Source organism: Falco punctatus, assembly GCF_963210335.1.
Source record: "Falco punctatus genome assembly, chromosome: 7".
Lineage (NCBI taxonomy): Eukaryota > Metazoa > Chordata > Aves > Falconiformes > Falconidae > Falco > Falco punctatus.
Window position 1 is genome coordinate 70,008,682 of NC_137587.1, and position 19,837 is coordinate 70,028,518.

The 19,837-nt window shown below is 57.8% G+C and overlaps 2 protein-coding genes across 2 annotated transcripts in view; one reads left to right on the top strand and one right to left on the bottom strand.

The window, feature by feature from the left end:
* Positions 1-58: 58 nt before the first annotated feature.
* On the bottom strand, positions 59-11,720 carry LOC308067885 (AP-3 complex subunit sigma-2). Its single transcript, XM_080397483.1, has 6 exons — positions 8,551-11,720; positions 8,133-8,224; positions 7,895-8,006; positions 4,996-5,067; positions 1,274-1,381; positions 59-923 (listed from the first exon to the last, which is right to left on the bottom strand). Exons 1-6 carry the CDS (start codon positions 8,617-8,619, stop codon positions 795-797), a joined length of 582 nt encoding a protein of 193 aa, XP_080253609.1. The 5' UTR covers positions 8,620-11,720; the 3' UTR covers positions 59-794.
* A 688-nt stretch (positions 11,721-12,408) lies between these two features.
* The window catches only part of ZNF710 (zinc finger protein 710), a 33,029-nt gene continuing 25,600 nt past the window's right edge, over positions 12,409-19,837 (top strand). Inside the window, exon 1 of the mRNA XM_080397448.1 lies at positions 12,409-12,628. The gene's annotated coding sequence lies outside the window, so the exon portion shown is untranslated. The remainder of the gene's footprint in view (positions 12,629-19,837) is intronic.

Here is a 19,837-nt window from a genome sequence, read left to right on the forward strand (position 1 = left end):
AGGCCCCTCTGGGTGCTCACCCCAGCACTGGGCCAGCAGCACCCACAGCAGTCACAGACAGGTTCACACGGTGGTTTATTAGGACATGGGGACATGCTGCTGAAGGAGGCCCCAGCCTGGCCCCGACCCTGCAAGCTGGCTCTCTTCTCCCAGCAGCTTTCAGTGCAGGCTTGCCCTAACCTTCCCCTCTCCCTGCTGGCATCCCCCCGTGCAGCAGGTACCACCCACGCTGGCCCCAGCTCCAGAGCTCATGGCAGCTCCCACGAGCAAACCCACCCAGGCTGGCACCAACCCCAGCCCAGGGTGCCAGACCCAGTGAGCAGGACCAGGGTGGGCACGGGGATGCCAGGCAGGGGATGGCCCACCTGGGGAAGGATGGAGGAGGCAACAATGTGCAGGAGCCATCACCTACAGGTACATTTTTACAACCGGGAATCCCAAGAAGTGCTGGGAGAGGCAGGACCCAGCTCTTCCCCCCACAGCGAGGAGAGAGGCTGTGCATCCACAGGGAGGGAGGAGAAGAAAGGCCACCCTTGTTCTTGGGAGACCAGAGAGCAGAACTGAGCCCATGTCCAAGGTGACTGCACCACCCCATTCTCACCGAGACCCATCACTACTCCCTACCCTCTGCCACCCAGCCCAGGCACCCCGGCAGCACACTGGGCCCCCCACCATGTGCTGTGTGGGCAGAGACCCAAAAGGGGCAGGGGGAGCCCAGCAAAGCCCAGCTCCTCTCCCCAGCCAGCCCAGGCCACAACCAACGTGCGTGGGCAGCCCTCCTCGCCACGGCACGCTCACATGAACTGCGACAGGTTGGGCACTTTGATGTTGATGTCTCCAATGTTGATGTTGCGAGGGATCTCTGGTAGGTTGATGTTCTTCACAGCCGAGACCGCGCGGGAAGGAGCGGCTGAGAGGCCTCCCTGCCGACAGGAGAGACCAGTGAGCGCCAGCCCCTCGGCCCCACAGCTGCACCTTCACAATGACAGTGCAAACAGGGGCAATAAACTTTTCATTATCTCAGGTTATTAACCTTAATGGGAACAGCTATTTGTCCATGCTTGGGCTGCTCCCTACACTCCTAAACAGCATGGAACACGGCTGAGGAGGGGTGCCCCCAGCCCTCTCCTTCCTTGGGGACTCGGGCAAGCAGAGACTGGGGATACTGGGGATACCCCATCTGCACCAGCTCCAGACCCCGCAGGTTGCCCCCTGCCCAGCCTGGAGCATACTCCAGCTCCCCGCAGCAGAGAGGCGCAGCATCGGCACTCACCTCTGCCTTCTCCAGCTTGCTCTGGGCCTCCACCTGCGCCACGATCTCGTTCATGTTGGTCTCCAGCACCATGCCGCCTATCACCATCTCCTGCAGGATGTGGTGAACCTGCAAAGGAAAGGAAAAGAAGGGAAGGGAAGGCTGTGAACCCAGCCCAGTTCATGGACCGGCAGTGGCTGCAGTGCCTGCAGGCTGGTGCGGAAGTGTGCCAGGCACTGGCATTTCCCCAAGAGATGCCAATCGAGCCCTGCCCTCCCCTCAGCCCACACCGCCCCGGAGTGCTGGCTGCCTAGAGAGCAAGAGGGTCCTCGCCACAGGGGGAGTCCCACAATCCCATTAACTGCTTGTACCTCTGCTCCAGAGGACACCTACCACAGAGGCCAGAGCAAACATTGTTCGCTGGACCACCAGGCACCAGGCAATCCCCAGAGAGGCTAGGTCCAAGCCAGGTGGCTGGCATTCCCTGGCTGCGCCATCTCTGACACCACAACTGAAGTCTGATCCCTCCCTGGGCTAGCACCCAGTTGACACCCTGTCTAGAAAGCATGCTGGAGGGAATTCCACAGGGCAGTGGAGACCCCAGGGCCTCCTGGAGCCACCAAGCTGGACACCTCTTCCAAGGACCGGTTTCTTCTACCCAGAAAGCCAGGCCAGAGCCCAGCTCCTTTGCTTTCTCTTAGGAAAGACATGACACACGCACAGAAAAAGCACAAAACTGCTAAGAGAGCCTGCTCCCTTTCCCGGGGTTCACAGGCATCCAAGGATGAAACAGAGCAGTCTCAAGACAGCAAGCTGCTCCCTCCTGCCACCCCCACCGGGGAGGGCTGGCAATACCCGCAGCCACAGCAGGAGGAAGGGCCCATGGTTGTCTGCAATCCAAGAAAACACAAAAAGCCCCAGGACGGCAGCCCAGCCGTGCCGGGCGGCTGTGATGCACCTTCAGCTCCACCGCCCCCATGGCTCAGCTTTCCTTGCTCAGTCAGCAGCTCCCAGCAACCACTCAGCACAGATGATGAGTTTATGGGTGTCTGGTTATTTCCATGAAACAGGCTATTACTGAAAGATGGTTAAGTTATTATATTGTTTTATAGCTTCATAAGGGCAGGCTGCAGTTGTAAACTGTATGGCAAATACTGCCAAGGCAATGCTGTGAAAACTAAAGCAGGCTAGAGAACCTGCTAGAAAGGGGAAACCCAGCTTTGTGCAAACAGCAAGCCTGATACCCTCACAGGGCTTCCCATGGGTCCCATCCTGCTCTGACAGCATGGTGTGCAGGATCAGCACTGCACAGGGCGAGCCACAGGTGATACAGCACCTTCCTGGGACACCCACAGCACTGGAACCGCCATCCTGCAGCACAGCCTCAGCTCAGCACAGCCCCAGCAAAAACTGCACCGGATGGTGCTCACAGCTCCCCACAACAGGAGAGCATCTGGGCTGCAGGAAATGTTGTTCCTTCAAGATCTGGCTTAAGCCCAAGCTGGATCAAAACCAACAGGGCAAAAATCCCAAGCAAGCTTTGTTTTCCAAACCGAAACACAGCGCTTCCTGAACAAACCATGTCCTCTCTGGGACCCTGCAGCTGCTTAGTGAAACTCACGTTCCTTTCAAGGTATGAATCACAACCACGAGCTGGGCAACAGCCTCCTCCTCTCGAGCCTCCCCACGGCTTCGTGACTCCAGCCTCGCCTTGCAAAAGAGGAATCCTTGCAGCTCTGAGATGCTGCTCCCAAAGCTGACTGCCTGAAAGCACTGAGCATCACTGGTGCCTGGGAACCACATACCTGAAGGCCCCATCCAGCTGCCTGCTGCAAAAGCAGGGACCTGAAACACAGAGCAGCTCACAGACCCTGTGCTGCATAAAGGACCCAGACAAAGCTCCAGCCAAATCCCAGCCAGAACCAGTGGGTTGGGGATGTTCACAGCCAAAGTCTCTGCTCAACAAGCCAGCCCGTTGACGTTGGCCTCATTTCTGCTGTTCTAGTTGGGAACTGACAAACTCTGGAACCCGTCTGCCAGAGCAGAGGACAGCGCTGTGCCCTGCACGGCTCTTGCCAAAGTGAAGTCCCGGTGGCAGGGCTCAGTGGGAGCGCTGGGGCAGCATCACAGCCACAGAAAGCCCTCCCCGGGCACCTGAGGGGCGAGACCAGGGACCAGCAGGACATAGCTGCATATTCCCAGCACCCCTAACTCCACCCATCTGCAACCAAGCCCTTGGGAGTGCAGGCACTCAACATGAACACATCTGAGAAATAAATACATGCCAAATGAGAGACAAGACAACCAACCGATAGTGCTAAGGACTGAAGTCAAGGCTGCGAAGCAGCGGCAGGACAGCCTCAGGGTGACCAAGCCCAGGGTCTCCCCTACTAGAAACTGTCCTGACTCCTGTCTCCTTTGAACCTTTTGCCTGACAGGAGAGTTCAGACGAAGGGCAATCCCCGCTACTCCTGGAAAAACAGACAAGCAACAGGATAATCTCTTCTGCCTGTAGGCTGCGGATTGAGTGTAAAGCTGCCCGGTCTTGATCAGGCCACAAAATAAGTAACTGAGAGCACATCCTCCCCCAGATGTGGCCAGAGGTGATCTGGGCAACTGCCATCACTTCTCCCGCAGGTACTCCTCCTTCCTTCTGACTTCCTCCTTCCTGTCCTTTTGTTTGCTTTGATAGCAACACTTTTGCTGACAAGATAATCAGCATTCTAAATGTTTACAGCCTGGCAAATTACGAAATCTAAAGTCTTACTTCACTAGCTGCTAGTACACACAGCAGATCCAGATTGCCTTCTAAGATCTGCTAACTCAATTTTTCTGCCAGAGTTCAGAAGTTTGAATCACCAACAGAAAGGCAACATTTTACAGCCTTATTGATTTTTTTTTCCACTCCTCTTTTTTTTGTTGGCATGTTCCGTCTTCAGCAAAGCAAGAAAACCTTTATCAACAGCAACACAAGTCCAGCACACGTCAGCTAAATCTCTCCTTTCTCTAAGCATAGTCCTGGCTATCTTCAGCCCCATCTATGAGATAGTCAAAGAGGATAGGTTTCCACCCAGAAACTCAGTCCAGCTAAAGGGAAAGCATGAAAGGCTGTGGCTCAAGTCAAAGTTTACCAAACACTTTGTATTCCAAACACTCCTATTGTTCCTTCCCTTTTTTTCCTGCAGCTGTAGTAAAATGTTAACAAGACTGCTAACAGGTCTCCCAGCATGGCGAGACAAGGCGGAACACCCATGTTCAACATCAGAGCCTGCCCAGCTTCACCAGCACAGGCCTGTGCAGAAGACCAGGAGCAAAGCCTCAGCGCAGATCCCCGTCACTTGCTCACACCGTTCCCCAGTGTCGGTGGCCATCAGCAGCACAGCCCCCACCGCTGTGCTGCAGCAGAGAGTGCAGCCCTGCAGCAGCAGTGCCACGGGGTGAGCACCAAGTGCCGCAAGTCAGTGTATCCACGGGCTCGGAACAGACCCAGCAACTCGGATCTCATCAGGAAGACAGAATGTGAGCAAGTTTACGAGAACCCCAGGCTGACAACTCTCAATCTCTTCCTAAAAAGTGACCCCTAACATAGCAACAGCCTCTCCCAAGTGGCTCCAGAGCTCCAGGCTGGGCCAGCTCCTGTCCAGGGGAGTGCAGGCTCTAGGGAGGGCAGGGCTCTGGAGCAGCCAGGCGCTGGGGGGATCAATAGCACTGGCCCAGAGGATCACACAAAGCCTACAACCCACCTTGTCCATGTGGAAGATGAGGTCCAGCTCGCAGACATTCTCAAAGCACTTGTCCAGCGTCTCCACAAACACCTGAAGTGGCACGAAGGGAAGGTCAGTACAGAAGACCACTCCAAGATGCTTCCCACGCACAGCCCCAGGGTCTACAGGCAAAAAAGCTGCGGCCCCTAACAGAAACTTGTTGCACCCCAGGGCGTCACCCTGAGCAGGGACAAAACCTTCTCAACAACCCCGTCTCCACTGGATGGTAGGACAGTGCCTGTTCCCAGGGCAAACATGGGCAAGCCTAGCCCAGGGGCTGCCCAGGACCCCCAGCACTGCAGCAGCAGCGTGGGGTCGGGGGACTGCCACACAGGCACCAGTGCCAGTCCTCAGTACACTGCAGGAATCAGGTGGGACAGCTCAGACCTGCTCGAGGAGAGAGCTCGTCTTGGCAAGGGGTCGCAGCTGGAAGAGCCTGGCCCTGGCTGGGCCAGCTGTGGAGGAAGGGCACAGCAGGTCCATCCCGGGCTCCTCCGGCCCCAGAAGGGCTCCCTCACCGCAGCCGTGCCCACCCACTCACTGTTGTCTTCAGGTGCTACCGGTGCTGCCCGCACACCCGGAACCCCACCGAGGGGCCCAGCACAAGGTCAAGGGCTCCAAAGCACGGGACTTGGCTGTCCAGGGGGAAACACCCCAGGTGTCAATGGCCTGATCTGCTGCAGTGCTGGGACCACTGGCGGCTGCGTTCGAGGCAGGGCTGCAGCCCACCAGAACAGCCTGAAAGGGGCTGAATTACGGGAACTGCATGATCACAGGGCAGGTGACCTGGGCAGGGCAGACAGCTCCTGCTGCCTCCTGCACAGGCACGCTCATGCCTGCCGTCAGCCGGATTCAGCAAAGGTCCCTGCACAAGTCCCCGCACTGTTTGAACACAATTTAAAAAATGCACTTGTGGTTTTGGGCCCCTCAGTACAAGAAAGAGAGGTGCTGGAGCGCTTCCAAAGAAGGACAATGGAGTTGGTGAAGGGCCTAGAAGCACAAGTCCTGTGAGGAGCAGGTGAGGGAACTAGGGTTGTTTGGCCTGGAGAAAAGAAGGCCCAGGGGAGACCTTATCGCTCTCTACAACCACCTGCCTGAAAGTTTATAGCAAGGTGGGACTTGGCCTCTTTTCCCAGTTAACAATCAATAGGACAAGAGGAAATGACCTCAAGCTGCACCAGGGGAGGTTTAGTTTGGATATTAGGAAAAATTTCTTCACCGAAAGGGTTGTCAAACCCTGGACCAGGCTGCCCAGGGAAGGGGTGGAGTCACCATCCCTGGGGGCATTTAACAGACGTGTAGACTTGGCACTTAGGGATGTGGTTTAGTGGTGGAATTGGCGGCGTTTGGTTAACACTTTTTGTGCTTCCCAATGATCCCAAACCAAGTGGGGAAGTGGACACTTTGGGAGGGAGAGCCACCCTGTAGGAAGACCTGGATAGGCTGGAAGAGTGGGCTAACAAGATCCTTACAAAGTTCAGCAAGGACAAGAGTAAGGTCTTACACTGGAGAAAACATAATCCAGGAGTGCAGCACAGGCTGGGATCTACCCGGCTGGGGAGCAGCTCTGTGGAAAGGGACCTGCGGGACAACAAGCTCAGCATGAGCAGACAGTGTGCTGCTGCTGCAGCAAAGAAAGCCAACAGGATGCTGGGTTGTATCAGCAAGGGCATCACCAGCAAACAAAAAGACGTCATTATCCCACTCTATTCAGCACTTGTCAGGCCACACCTGGAATGCCATGTTCAGTTTTGGTCCCTGCTACACAAAAAAAAAAATGTGGACAGACTGGAGAGGGCCCAGAGAAGGGCCACAAAGACGATCCAAGGACTGGGAAGCCTGCCATATGAGGAAAGGCTGAGAGAACTGCGTTTGTTCAGCCTTGAGAAAAGAAGGTTGAAAGGAGACCTTATCACCATGTTCCAGTACTTAAAGAGTGGCTGTAAAGATGGAGACTCCCTTTTTACAAGGAGTCACATGGAAAAGATGAAGGGTAACAGGTACAAGTTACTGCTGGGGAGATTCCGACTGAACACAAGAGGAAAATATTTCACAGTGAGAACCTTCAGCCATCTGAATAATCTCCCCAGGGAAGTGGTGGGTTCCCCAACATCAGACACTCTTGATATTTAGCTGGACAGGGTGCTGGGCCATCTTTGCTAGACCATGCTTTTGCCAAGAAAGACTGGACCAGATGATCCTTGTGGTCTCTTCCAACCTGGGATTCTACATTTAGCAGCTGGACTCTATGATCTTGAGGGTCTTTTCCAACCTGAATCACACACTGGTCAGGGTTGGAAGGGGCCTCTGGAGATCATCTAGTCCAACACCCTGGTACAGCAGGTTCTCCTAGAGCAGGTTGCAGAGTCATGACCAGGCAGGTTTTGAATGTCTCTGGAAATGGAGACTCCACAAATTCTCTGGGCAGCCTGCTCCAGGGCTCCATCACCCTTGGAGCAAAGAAAATTTTCCTCGTATTCAGATGGAGCTTCTTGTGTTGCAGTTTGTGCCTGTTGTCCCTTGTCCTGTCCCTGGGCACCACTGAAAAGAGCCTGGCCCTGTCCTCTTGGCACTTGCCCATAAGATACTTGTAGACATTGGTAAGATAAATGATTCTATGATGCTATTTTTTAAGGAAAACCATCCAGATTGACTTCCCCTGCTGCTTCCAGGTGGAGGAGCTGTGCAGCCTGCAGCTCCCCCTCCCCACCCAAGCCCCCTTCCCAGTCGCTTCCAGAAGGGCTGGCACCAAGATGCCACAGAGACAAAGTGCACCAGGAAGGTGTCAGGGCCCAGGTCACCCAGCCAGGGCTGTGCTGCGGGGGAAGGCACCCACCAGCTGCCCTCCGGCAGCCACCCTCACTGCAGAGAGACCGACCTGGATGAGGTCCAGGATGCCCAGCTCACTCTCCGAGGAGTCCACGCAGAAAACAAAGTACAGTGTGGCATAGTGGCGGTAGATCAGCTTGTAGTCTGAGCCACCAAACAGGCTGCGGAGACACAAGGAGAGGGGAAGGACTTTGGGGTGTGTCGGGGGGTACACGCAGCCCAGGCGCTCCCCCAGCCCAGGGGGCAGCCCCACCCGGCCCCCCGGTGCAGGGGAGGCAGAGGGTTACCTGCCGCACTCGAGGAAGTTGCAGATGTGGTCATCCCGCTTCAGCACCAGGTGGAAAACCTCTCGGACAATCTGCTGCTGGACCTCCTCTGCCTGCAGGGGGGTGAGGACAAGCACCCATACGTGCACGGCCTCGAAGACCCCCACCCCCGGGGGCTCTCCCCCGGTGCCCCAGGGATGCCGGTCACCGGGAGCATCCCGGCTCCCCGCCAGCCCTGGCGCCGGAGAAGCAGCCACGGGGGCTGCCGTGGGACCGGGTCAGGGACTGGGGGACAGGCAGGTTCCCCAGCCCCCCAGCCATCACCCCATAACCCTGGACCCCCCCACCCCCCGCCCCAGGCTCCCCTCTGACACCCCCAGCCCCACACCGGGCTCAAGCCCCGGCTGCCACCAGCCCGCGGGCAGCCCCGGCCCCGCACCAGGTGCTGGTAGAAGCGGACGAGCCGCGGCTTGCCGTGGTTGTTGAACACCAGGATGGCGTTGATCATGGCGGCGCCGGACCGGGCCGGGAGCAGAACCGGGGCCTGCCCGCAGGAAGCCCCTCGCCCGCCCCGGGAACGCTGCGGCTCGGTAGGCCGAGACCGGGCGGCCCCGCGGGGACCCGCAGTCCCCGGAGAGCGGCCTAAGCCTAACACGCGGGGACGGCCCAGGGCTCAGGGGACGGCCGGTGCCGGTGGAACCGGGCGAAGGGGGCACGCAGCCGCTCTCCCGCTGCTGAGGCCGGGGGGGGGACCTCCGCGACAGCCACCGGGGCAGACCGGGGAGGCGCCGGCCGGTCCGCAGCCGGGCAGCTCCGCCGCCGCCAGCGCCGGGAACGCGCTACCGGAGCCCGGCCCGGGTCCCGGCCTGCGCCACCAGGGGGCGCAGCGGCGCCAAAGCGACGGGAGCCGCGCGGTGCCACGCCGCGGCAGAGCGAGCGGGAGGGCGTGCAGGGGGCGGGGCTCGGCAGCAGACCACGCCCCTTTCTAAAGCGCCAGCGCCCTTATCTGCATGGAGCACCAGTGGGCGGGGTTACCGGTGGGGTCAGAGGTCACCGGGGGCCTAGCGGCCGCAGCACACCCTGGCCTGTCCCGGCCCGCGGCTCCCCGGGGTCAGCTCCTGCCTGGTCCCCGGCAGGAGGTACTGGGAGGGGAGAGGCCCCTCCTCAGGCCTGCAGCGGGGAAACACCGGGGGCCTTACAGGCGGCCACCTGGCTGCCCACCATCCCTGCGCTGCCCCCGCGCCCCTAGGCCCAGTGCCAGCCACGGTGCCGTGTGGCCTGCTCCCGGCCTGGGGGGCTCCCAGGGTTCTCATTCCCGCCGTGCTGCCCTTAAGCCGGGCCGAGCCCTCGGGCTTATCTCCCAGAGTTATTTACTGGGCTACCAGCATGGGGCTGCCCCGAGCCACAGCCTGGAGTGGTGGCATCGGGGGGCACAGCCTACGAGCCCCCCAGGAACACTGCCACTTGCCTGGGCACCACCTGCACGCTACCAGCCATCAGGTATCTGAATAAATCTGCTCACAATTTTGAAGAGGAAAGGGAGAAAGAATCACAGGCCACAGCGGCGGTGGCACCTGGTGGTTTTTAACACCCAGGTGATCAAAAAGCAAATAGCAAAGGGCGGACGGTGCCAGAGCAACATAAAGAAATGGCACAAGCAGCTGGGGCACAACGTAAAGACCATGGCATGGCTGGGTTATGAGTGGCAAGACATCAAGGGCAACAAGAAAACGATTTGATGTGCTGTAGGGAAGCACTGGAAGGAAGGTGGAGACAGGCAGAAATGGAGATCCATGATGGGGAAACGGAGGAAAAGAATCAAGGACACAGAGGAACCCTCGTTGCTCCAGCCTTCATACAACAAGGCTGTTTGTGAACGGGGATCTAGCAATCACAAAGGGAGAAGGAGCACAGGGCATGACGGAGGACAGCTGGGGAAACGACATTGAGGGGTACAAGCTTTGGAGAAGGGTGGCCTCAGCACCCATTTGTAGAAGATGGAGGGGAATTGTCCCCAGTGCCGTGCTGCTGTCCTGCCGCCTACTCCTGGGGCGATGCCAAACACAGAACCAGCCCATCACCGCACCATGCCCCAGGGGGTGGGATGGTGATAAGAAACGGTCTGTGATGATGACAGCAGCGCAGTGGAGCCCTTCCTCCAACAGGGGAGCAGTAATGCCGCATGCCTTGATCCCACCAAGGCTCCCAACACGCCTCCATGCAAGGTCCTCGTCAGCATATTTAGCGAGCCATGCCCCACGCAGGAGCACCCGGCGGTGGCTTGGCTGCACCCCATAAGCAGCGGGTGGCAGGATGTGCTGATTGACGGTGGCCATGGCAGAGGGCACTGCCACCGGGGCTGGCCTGGTGGAGCCCCTGTAGAGCAGCAGCAGAGCATGGTGTCACCAGACCAGCAGATGGCATCAGGCTGGAGGTGCCCAAGGTGTGGGGCAGGGTGAGCTCTGCACTCCCAACCTTCTCGGCCAGTTAAAGGCACCATCCAAGGCTATGGGCTGAGGTTCAGTAGAGAGGTCGAGGCAGCTGCAGCCTCATGTCTTCACTTTCTGATTGGCTGAGGCAGCTGCAGCCTCATTTCACCATATTCTGATTGGTTGAGGTGGCTGCAGCCTCATGTTTCCACATCCTGATTGGCTGAGGCAGCTGAAAGCACATGTCTCCAAATTCAGATTGGCTAAGGTGGCTGCAGCCTCATGTCTCTACATTCTCATTGGTTGAGACATCTGCAGCCTCATTTCTCTACATTCCAATTGGCTGAGACGGCTGCAGCCGCACTTCTCCACATCCTGATTGGCTGAGGTGGTGCCATCCCGGTGTCTCCCTGTGCCGATTGGCTGAGGCAGCTGCAGGCCGCCATGGTGCCGGTGAGGCCAGTCCGCCGCCTGCCCCCCAGCTGCCCCACACCAGCGCCCAGCGCTCCCAGTGCAGGTCCCAGGGGTGCTGGGTGCGCTCGGGGCACGCCACAGCTGGGGCATCCGCGAGGGCTGGGACGGGCCGATCTCCCTCAGCCTCGTTCACCCAAATATTTGCAAATATTTGTACAGGCAAAGGGCCCCTCGCAGAGCTGCGGGGGCGAGGCGGGATGGCAACCACAAGGAGGGAGACAGCAGGTGAGGTGAACGTTGACACCTGCCGGGTCTGGCCTCTGGAAGCACTCTGTCCTGGGCTGCTGCGGCAGCAGCGGTGCTGTGACGAGTTGCTTGGCCACCCTGCCAACACATGTAGTAGATGTCAGAAGCTGTAGGCGTGGGCACTGACAGCTTGCACGGTTCGGCGAGATCAATTTTCACCCAAGACTACAAAAAAAAAAAAAACACTGGAAATGAGAAGTGTGTCTGCCAGACAAAGGACTGCGTTTTTAGACAAACTCTTTGCTGTGATTAGTCTGTCCGGCTCCACCTGCTTCCATGGAGATGAGAATCTCCATCTCCCGACGCACCAGCCAAATCCCAGCTGCCTTCACGTACACTTTCTTCTGTGAGGAGGAGACCCTCATCCTCCTCGCGATGGGAGCCAGAGCTCCTGCCCACAGCTGTAAGACACCGCTCCCTGCACCACGTTACGGCCTCCGTCCCTCCCTGTGGGGACCCGCCACCTCCCACCAGCACCACCCCATCCTGCATCCCACCATGGTGGACCTCAGCCTCTCCCCCCACCGTTGGCCTCCCTGGGGTGGGGGTAAGCAGCCTCCCCTCCCCCCCCCCCAAGATTTCTGGAACACCCCGAATTCTGCTCATCCCTTTCTTTTTTGGGGGAGGGGTCCCTTTCTTTTTTTTGGGGGGGAGGGCTTGCCACCACCTGGTCTAACATGACCCCTGCAAGGTTCCTGGGGCATGGAGGATCTTTCCCACATGCCATCTCCATGGAGGAGAGCAATGCCCAGTGGCCAACTGGGAAAGCTGGGTCCCTCCAGCAGCATGTAACACACATCCCTCCACCCAAGCATCCCTCTACAGGGTGATAAGCCCCCCCTAAAACCAAGGGATGCTCATCCCCAGGGTACAATAACCCCTGGGGTTGGGGGGTCCTGGGTGGTCACCATGAAGGAGATGCTGTGTGGGGACGGGGCGGGTGCAGGGTCACGCTGGCCAGCCCGACCCCGCGCCCGCCCCGTCCCCACACAGCATACGAGGGGGGGTCCATCAGACACCCCCATCCCCATTACCATCAGACGAGCCGCGCCCCGCAGCTTTGTTCCCCGCAACCGGTACCGAGGGCGCACCCGGCTTGGGGGGGGGGGGGGGGGATGAACGGGACCGGGGAGGCCGGAGCGGCAGAGGAGGGTCGCGGTGCTTGGCAAACTTGGTGGGGGGGACGAGGGGGCACGGCGGGGAGATAAAGGGCGGCCGCCGGCGGCCGAGTTAGGAGGAGCTGTTTTGCATCCCTTCACGTCAGCCCTGCCTCATTCCCTCCTTCTTCCTTCCTGCGCACCCAGCGCCGGGCCCGGAGCCGCCGCCGCCGCCGCCCCGCGCCCTGCGGAGCCGCCGCGGGAGCGCACGGTGAGTCCCCGCCGCCGGGCTGTGCCCCCCCCCCCAGCTCCCCGCCACCACCGAGGTGGGGGACACGGACACGCACACCCCGGCGCTCCGCAGAGCCGGGGCCACCGCGGTGTCGCCGCCTTCTCTTTCGCTTTCCCCCGCGACGGAGACGGGAGCGATGGCGGCGGGAGGGACGGGGCGGGGGGGTCGCTCCGCACGTGGGCCGCCGCCCCCCTCCACCCCCGACAAGTTTCCCCGTGGCCGCTCGCAAAGTTTCTCCGCGATCGCGGGGCTGAGAAAGTTGCGGGGCAGGCGGCCCGGCCGCGGGGTCCGTACCTGTTGAGGGAGGGAGCACACACACCCCCGCCCCCCCCCCCCCCCCGCCGGCGGTACCGGGTCAGGCTGTGCCGCACCGAGCGTGGCTTGGCAGGGGCTCCGGGCGGGGGGAGCAGCACCCTGGGGTGCCCCGACCCACCCACGAGAGGGGGCGAGACCCTCCCACGGAGCCGGCGGGTTCAGTTTGCCGCGGGGGGGCCGGGCTAGCAGCGGGATCAAAAGCCAAGGGGGGTCCCGGGTGCGCCCAAAGTTTGGGGACAGTTCCCAGGCGCGGGGGACTGGACCGGCGGTAGGCGCCCCGGGTGTGCCCCCCCCTCCCCGCCCCGTATCTACAGCCACAGAGGGAAAGTGCCACGGGGGTGGGTGGGTGGGTGTGAAACGAAATGGGTGGGTGACCCTATGGGGGCCCAGGCCACTCTGTCCTGCACCAGTCAGATCCCACTTGTGCACCCCATCACGGAGGCACCCTGAGATTTCCCGCTGTGAGAGCCCCCCCCCGGCTCCGTGGGAGAGTCTTGCTCCAGGGGCACTGCATCCCGGCCGGGCCGGGGACCGCTTTGTCCTCTGCTTCCCTGCTAGGGACAGCGGCTGGTCAGGGAACTCTGCGCCGACCCTTTGATAGCTCCCTGTTAATCAACAGGATGCGGTGGTTGAATTAGTTATAATTAATTAATTAGTCAATCATTAGGAGTTTCTTTGTAAGCAGCCTGTGTGGGCAGAGGAAGGGGAGCGATGGCAGTGGAAGCCTGCCCTCCCGCCGGGTCCGGACCCGGCATCGCAGCAAACTCCGGCCGCCCTCCACGCTGCGCTCATGATGCGGACCGGGTGCCTTCTGGTGTCACTGATGTAACCCAGCCCCACGACGCTGTAAATTCAAGCGGTTCCATCAAGCACAGTGTCAGTCCAATCCGTGCAGGTAGTCTGGGCTGGCCACAGCATTTTAACAAATGCTTCTTGGGGTGGAGGGTGACCCTGAACCACGGCTTTCCTGGGGAGACTCCTTGGCATCCCCTTTGGAGCCCTGGGGGATAACTGACTCCTGACAGTTGGGGAGCAGCAGCAGTGGCAGCAAGCTGCGTTTCAGCAGCAGGACGCAGGGCTGTGGTCTGTTCTCCCCGCCCTGTGACAGTGCCCTCCACTCCCACCCCTGGGTGACAGCATTCCCACCCGTGGGAGCAGCTGCAGGAGCCAGGCATATCCTCGGTGAGAGCCAGCACGGGCAGAGCCCTGATCACAGCCTGGCCAGGCAGGGCTCCTCGTCTGCCAGTAGGCTTCCATTAATGTTCTGTTTGAACAGCGATCACGTTCTATCCCTCTAAAATGGTAAATCAGATCACAGTAACCTGAGCTCTGCTACACACCTGGAAATGTTCCCAACCTAAACTTGGGAGGGGACTTGGAGGACTGGATGTGGATACCTGCAGCAGAGGGAGTGGGAGCATCTCCCACTGTGCCCAAGTAGCCTGTCTCCTCTCGTTCCTGTTGACAGGTTTGGTTTAATATCTGAGAAAGTGTTTTTAGTCGATGTTAGTGGACCACAATGCAAAGAAGGTTTTGCACTGATAAACTAGTTCAGGAAATGCAATGTAGAGGGGGAGGAGCACAGACGCCGTCCTGCTCTGCTGTACAGCTGGAAATGTTAAGGAATAGGCAAAACGGTGGGTTTGTACCGCGAAGAACATGCCGGCATAAAATCCTGTGAGTGAGAGTGTTGCCTATGCTCCTTAAATTTATTTTACTTTTATTCATTGTTGAAAAGTAGGCTCCAGTTCAGCATCTGCTGGAGCACAGTCTCCTTAATACCAGCCAAGCAGGTCGTGTCCTTGGTGTTCCGCCAGAGCAGAGGCAAGGGGGGAGCTGGTTGCTGTCCCCAACGGGCCGGGAGCTGGGGGTCTCCTGCCAGTTCTGTTGATGTTGCCCTGCTGCCCACAGCGGGTTTTGGCTTCCCTTGACCCCCAACTCCTGTCCTCTGCCTGCAGAACCCAGCCTGCCTGGGTGCGGGCACCCCAGCACCAAGAGCAGCACGTGAAATGTCCCAAATACCTGCTCAGGGTGTGCTGGCCGTGGAGGCGGTGCAGCCTGACTGGAAGAGCATTGCTGGATGACTGAGATGTGCTGGGAGTGCCGCCATCCCTATCCTTTGTGCCCTGGGAGCCCTTGGGATGAGTCACACTCCCTGCTGAGGTCCCCAAGCCCTTCCCGCAGGGCTTGACCTTGGGGACAGAGGACTGTGATCTGGTGAGGAGCGTTTTCCCTTTGTCCTGCTGTCCCACATTTTCCTCCTCCAGCCTCGTGCACAGCTCTCCTCCTCCCTCAGCCCCTCTCTCCATCAGCAGTGCGTTGCGGTGGCATTTGTGTTGGGAGAGGCACCCAGCGCAGCCCACCCGTGTCCAGGCATGGCTTTCCCTAAAAAAACAATTTCTGTCCAAAACTGTGGTGCCATGGAGTGAAATGCCTGAAGTCGGTCAGGAAGGGTGATCTTGCTGGAGCGAGCTGTAGAGGGGGTGCTGTGTTTGAAACCCCAGGAGGCTCCCACTCTTCTTTGCCCTGGTTTCCACAGAGGAGTGGGGTTCTCTCCCACTGAGGCAACAAACACGTAATGCAGTTTCTTTCCCAAATTTTAAATTAATGGTTTTAAATTTTGCTCGTCTTTACTGGCCACTGTCTGTCCATCATTTGAGCGATAGTAAAGTATTTCTAATGAAAATAAACAGAAACAACAGGTAAGCATCCTGCATAAAAATCTCTTTGTAAAGCATGTTGCTTCCCCGATGCCCTTGTGCTATCACCATCCTCCCGTTTGCCTGAACAGTCCGTCATACAATGTTCTCCCCAAAGTATCAGGGGTTTTAGTAAAGAAGTGACCAGTGGGGCGGAGGCTTCTTGTTTTCCAGATGCCGGGTCTCCTGGATCGCTGGGAGCATTCTCAAGTGGGAAGAAAAGCCTCATCTCCCACCCTTCCTTCCTTCCTTCCTTCCTTCCTTCTCAGGCCACCTCTGATTTCACAGCAGAGAAAACAAGGGAGACAGGCAGTGTCCGGATTGCTCTTTTGTGTAGGGCAAGGAAAAACTTGCAAAAAGTTCATATGAAACTTCACAAGACTTGTTCCTGAGATAAAAAAAAAGAGATAATTGGGTGGGGGGAGCACCACAGGCTGTGCAGAGGCAGGATGCTAAATGAGAAGGAGGCACATCCTGCAGCCCTGGGGTCTGTCCAGGAGTCTTGAGGGGCATCAGTGTTGTACAAATGGATTTAAAAAAAACACAAGAGCTGTTCTATTTAAAGTGAAAGAGACAAAATGCCCTCCTGAAGGCTGGGGGACCGAAAATGTTCAGCTGCGTTTGTGCACGTCTGTGGGAGTGAGACGGGACCGGGAGCCAGGTGTCTCATGCTGGTGGGTTGGAGGGACCAGTGTGCCAGGTTCAGACCCACTCCTGGGTCACCTGGGGGGTCCTGAGCTGGCAGGATCCGGCCAACATGCCCCACAGCCTCCCTCAAGGCATGAGATTTGTGCGATTTGTTGGTGTGGTAGTGGATGAAGGAGGATCGGGGCATTGTTTGCTCAGGCTGCTGAGGACCTGAGGATGTCCTGGAGCAGCGGCCGGGGGGAGCGCTCGGCGAGCGGCGGCTGGCTGCCTCTGTGGCACGGCACGGTGAGGAGCAGAAGCACTGGGGTTTCGCACTGCACCTTGTGCTGCTCAGCGATGCACAGCTCATGCGGGAAGGGATAAGTGGGACATCAGTGAAATCCTGGTTTACACCAAAAAGCAATACTTGCTTTCCAGGAGTATCTCAGAGGAGGTAAGGGGCAGCATGGTGCGGAGTACGGTGACGGTGACATTTTGCATAGGTAGCTGAGTAGTAACCTACAAAGGAGGAAAATCTGTAGCTGTTCTTTGCTTTACAAGGTTATAAATTAACAGAATCAACCATGAATCAGACCTGAGCATTGCTATCAGCAGCTCAGATGGGGAGCTTTGGGATGCAGGTACCACTAGAAGTGCTGATGGATGCGATGCTGCTCCCTAAATAAAGCAGGAGGGGTGGTGCTACTGGAAATGCCACAAAGTTTTCAGGCAGAGGCTGGTGCAGAGGTAGTCATGGCATGAGTAGCGAGGAAGGGTCTGACAAACCCACCCCAGAGGTGTCAGCAATTTGGGGTCACAGTAATGAAAATCCTGATGTACTGGGGGCATAATGCATGAGCTATGAAAAACGCTGGTGAGAACAGATGTGCAAGCAGACTAATTTTGGTGGAGAGCATTCAATAACAAGAATCCTTATGGCTTTGGGAGAGCGGCAGTTGAAGCAGCTGGGTGGATGGTGGAGCGGGAGCAATGACTGGAGCAGGTTTGATCCACTGCCTCAGAAGGAGCCCTGCCTAAGGTCTGAGCTGCCAGAGAGGAGCTGTGGCATGAGGCTGGGCTTTCAGCACTTGGAGGTGGCCCTGGTGGGTTGAGGACCCCCCAGCCAAGGCTGGAGAGGGCAGGCAGAGGGGTGGGGAGGGTTGGGGGTGCCTGCCCAGGGCTGCAGGGAGAAGGTGGAGGTAGCACCGAAACTCACCCTCAGAGCAGGAGCCTGGAAAGGACCAAAACCCGGTTATTGATGCCAAACACACGGCATGGCTCTGGCCCAGAAATGGCCAAAAAACGACTGCTCAGCAGTTCCCAGTGCTGCATGCTTGTGTGCACCTTGGAAGCGCCCATGGGCCAGGGGTCTTGGTGGTGCTGGCACTGCTGCGGTGCCTGGCGGGTCTGTACCCAGCCAGGCACTGGGACTGGAGACCAGTACTGCCACGAGAAAAGTGGCTTCCAGTGCAAGCGTGTTTTAAATGGATGCTGTGATGCAGAGTGATTGAAATGAGTGAATTTAGTTAAAATGAAGACTCTGCTCTTCATCTGGTTCCCCTTGCTCTTCAGCATGGTCTGTGGGCCCCTGCGCCCTGACAAACGGCATGCTTCCCTCTTGCGTGCAAAACCATGGGTATCCACAGGGCAGCCAGCAAATGACAGACACAAACTGGTTTTGACTAAGAAGGAAATATCAGTCAGTCCTTTAAAGGCTTTATCTCAGCACGTCAGTTTGAGGAAGAATGTACTTTAACTAGGAAGCAGTACGTAGACGTGTTCATTGTTTTACTTCCACGTCTTGTGTATGTGAAACCCTGTTTCTGCATCAGCATTGTATACCCAGAGGCACTTTGCTGGGCAGTGTGGGAGCCGCTGTAGTTAAAAAGGGGAATTTCGTGGGGATTGCAGGCTGAGGCCACAAACAGTGCAGAAATTAAATGTTTAGAGCTGGCTGTCTTTACCATCCTTCCCTACAAGGTGTTGCAGTTTCCCACCAGCGTGCCTGCAGCCAGCACATGTCCTGCCAGGGGTCACGGGTGACCCAGCAAGGGAGAGGAGCAGGACGAAGGACAGGGAGAGCTGCAAGGAAGGAGCGCGCTTGCCGGTCACCTCTAAATTTATCTTTCCTGCTTCTTGGCAGCAGCGTTGTCTCATGTCCATGCTCTGTGGTGCTGGGTCATTTCTCCCCTCTCTGCCAGGAGAAACCTGACAGCCCATCACTCGCCTGTATTATCCCGGGTTTAATAAGCTCTCTGTTCTTTCCCTGCTTTTTCTTTCAATTTTTTTAAATTCTTTAAGTGCTCCCTGGTTGGTTTTCCTTTCCTTCACCGTGGGTCTGTTCTCACACCCCTGTGCCTCCTTGTGCCAGCTCCAGAGCAGCCCCCTGTTGGAACGTGTCTCAGTGCCTGTGGCTCAGCCCTGCCAGGGCTGGACATAAAGGTGCAAGCCGGAGTATGCTGTTGGGCTGTTTTCCCTTGGGGAGGCCTTTGACACTTGCTGCGGTGCTCTCCCTCCCAGAGAGAGGCAGCAGGTGCAGCCCTCCGAACTGCCACCACTTCAGCACTTTCTCCCCTCGCTGAGTTTCCCTCTCCCACTGCACCTTGCCGGCACGCTGGCATCATGCCCCCACCCCAGCTGCTCCCCCAGCACCCACCACGGCTCCAGTGTTAATGCTAGGGACAGTCTGAGCGTAGATTTTGACTGCCCATGGGCAGCCCAGCGGGCTCATCCTGGACCTGGCTGGGGAGATGCTGAGCGTTCTGGGGTAGGTTGGAGACATCCACAACTGCCCCAGCCGGTGGCTGCTTTTGGGAGATGTTAGTTGTTGTTGTAAGGATGGGTATCACAGGAGCTGGCTCCTGTTCCCACGCAGGACTGGGATTGTGAGACTCTTCATCCTCGCAGAAGACTTTCTGCTCTCGTGTACTGACCTCTCAGCCAGCTGAAATGAGGGCACCATAAAATCTGAACTTAAATGACCTTAAATATTTCCCTACTCCGTGCCAGTTGCAATATATTTTTTTTTTGTAGCCATCTGAAAGTTACCATTTTCAGGCACTGATTGACCTGCCCTCCTTGCTTTGCTCCTTGGCTTTGCTCCGGAGATGTCGATGTATATTCCTCGTGGCTGTTTTTTGCTTGCCATGGGAGAGGCTCACCCTTCGGCCCTTGCTCATGAGTCTCCGTGGCTGCAGACCAGATCATTGTAGGCTTCTGCCACCATTCAGAGGGGTGCAGACCCCCCGCCTGGCTCTGTAGGCATGCGTGCCTCCAGACAAAAATGACTTTCCAGAAGACAGAACTGTGGGCAGAACTGAAAGAGCCTTTCCCATCGGTGGTGCCAAGCCTCTTTGCTGAATTTCTTCTTGTCCTTCCCCATTTTACGCCGTGGCCATTCAGCACGCGCCTGTGAAGCCCATCAGGGTAATTGCAGAACTCGTCTGCAGAGAGCAAGCCTTGATTTGTGGGGGCTTGAGTGGTTTGGTTTCATTTTACGATTATCAACAAGGGACACATGTAAGCAAATTATTTCAACAGCTGAATA

What these genes read in the sequence shown, in the direction of transcription:
- LOC308067885 (XM_080397483.1), bottom strand. Translation starts at nt 8,619, where the DNA reads ATGATCAACGCCATCCTGGTGTTCAACAACCACGGCAAGCCGCGGCTC. An exon ending in GCATCCTGGACCTCATCCAG is followed by an intron (nt 5,068 to 7,894) that starts GTCGGTCTCTCT and finishes GTGCCACTTCAG; the next exon opens with GTGTTTGTGGAGACGCTGGA. An exon ending in GCAAGCTGGAGAAGGCAGAG is followed by an intron (nt 924 to 1,273) that starts GTGAGTGCCGAT and finishes TCCTGTCGGCAG; the next exon opens with GGAGGCCTCTCAGCCGCTCC.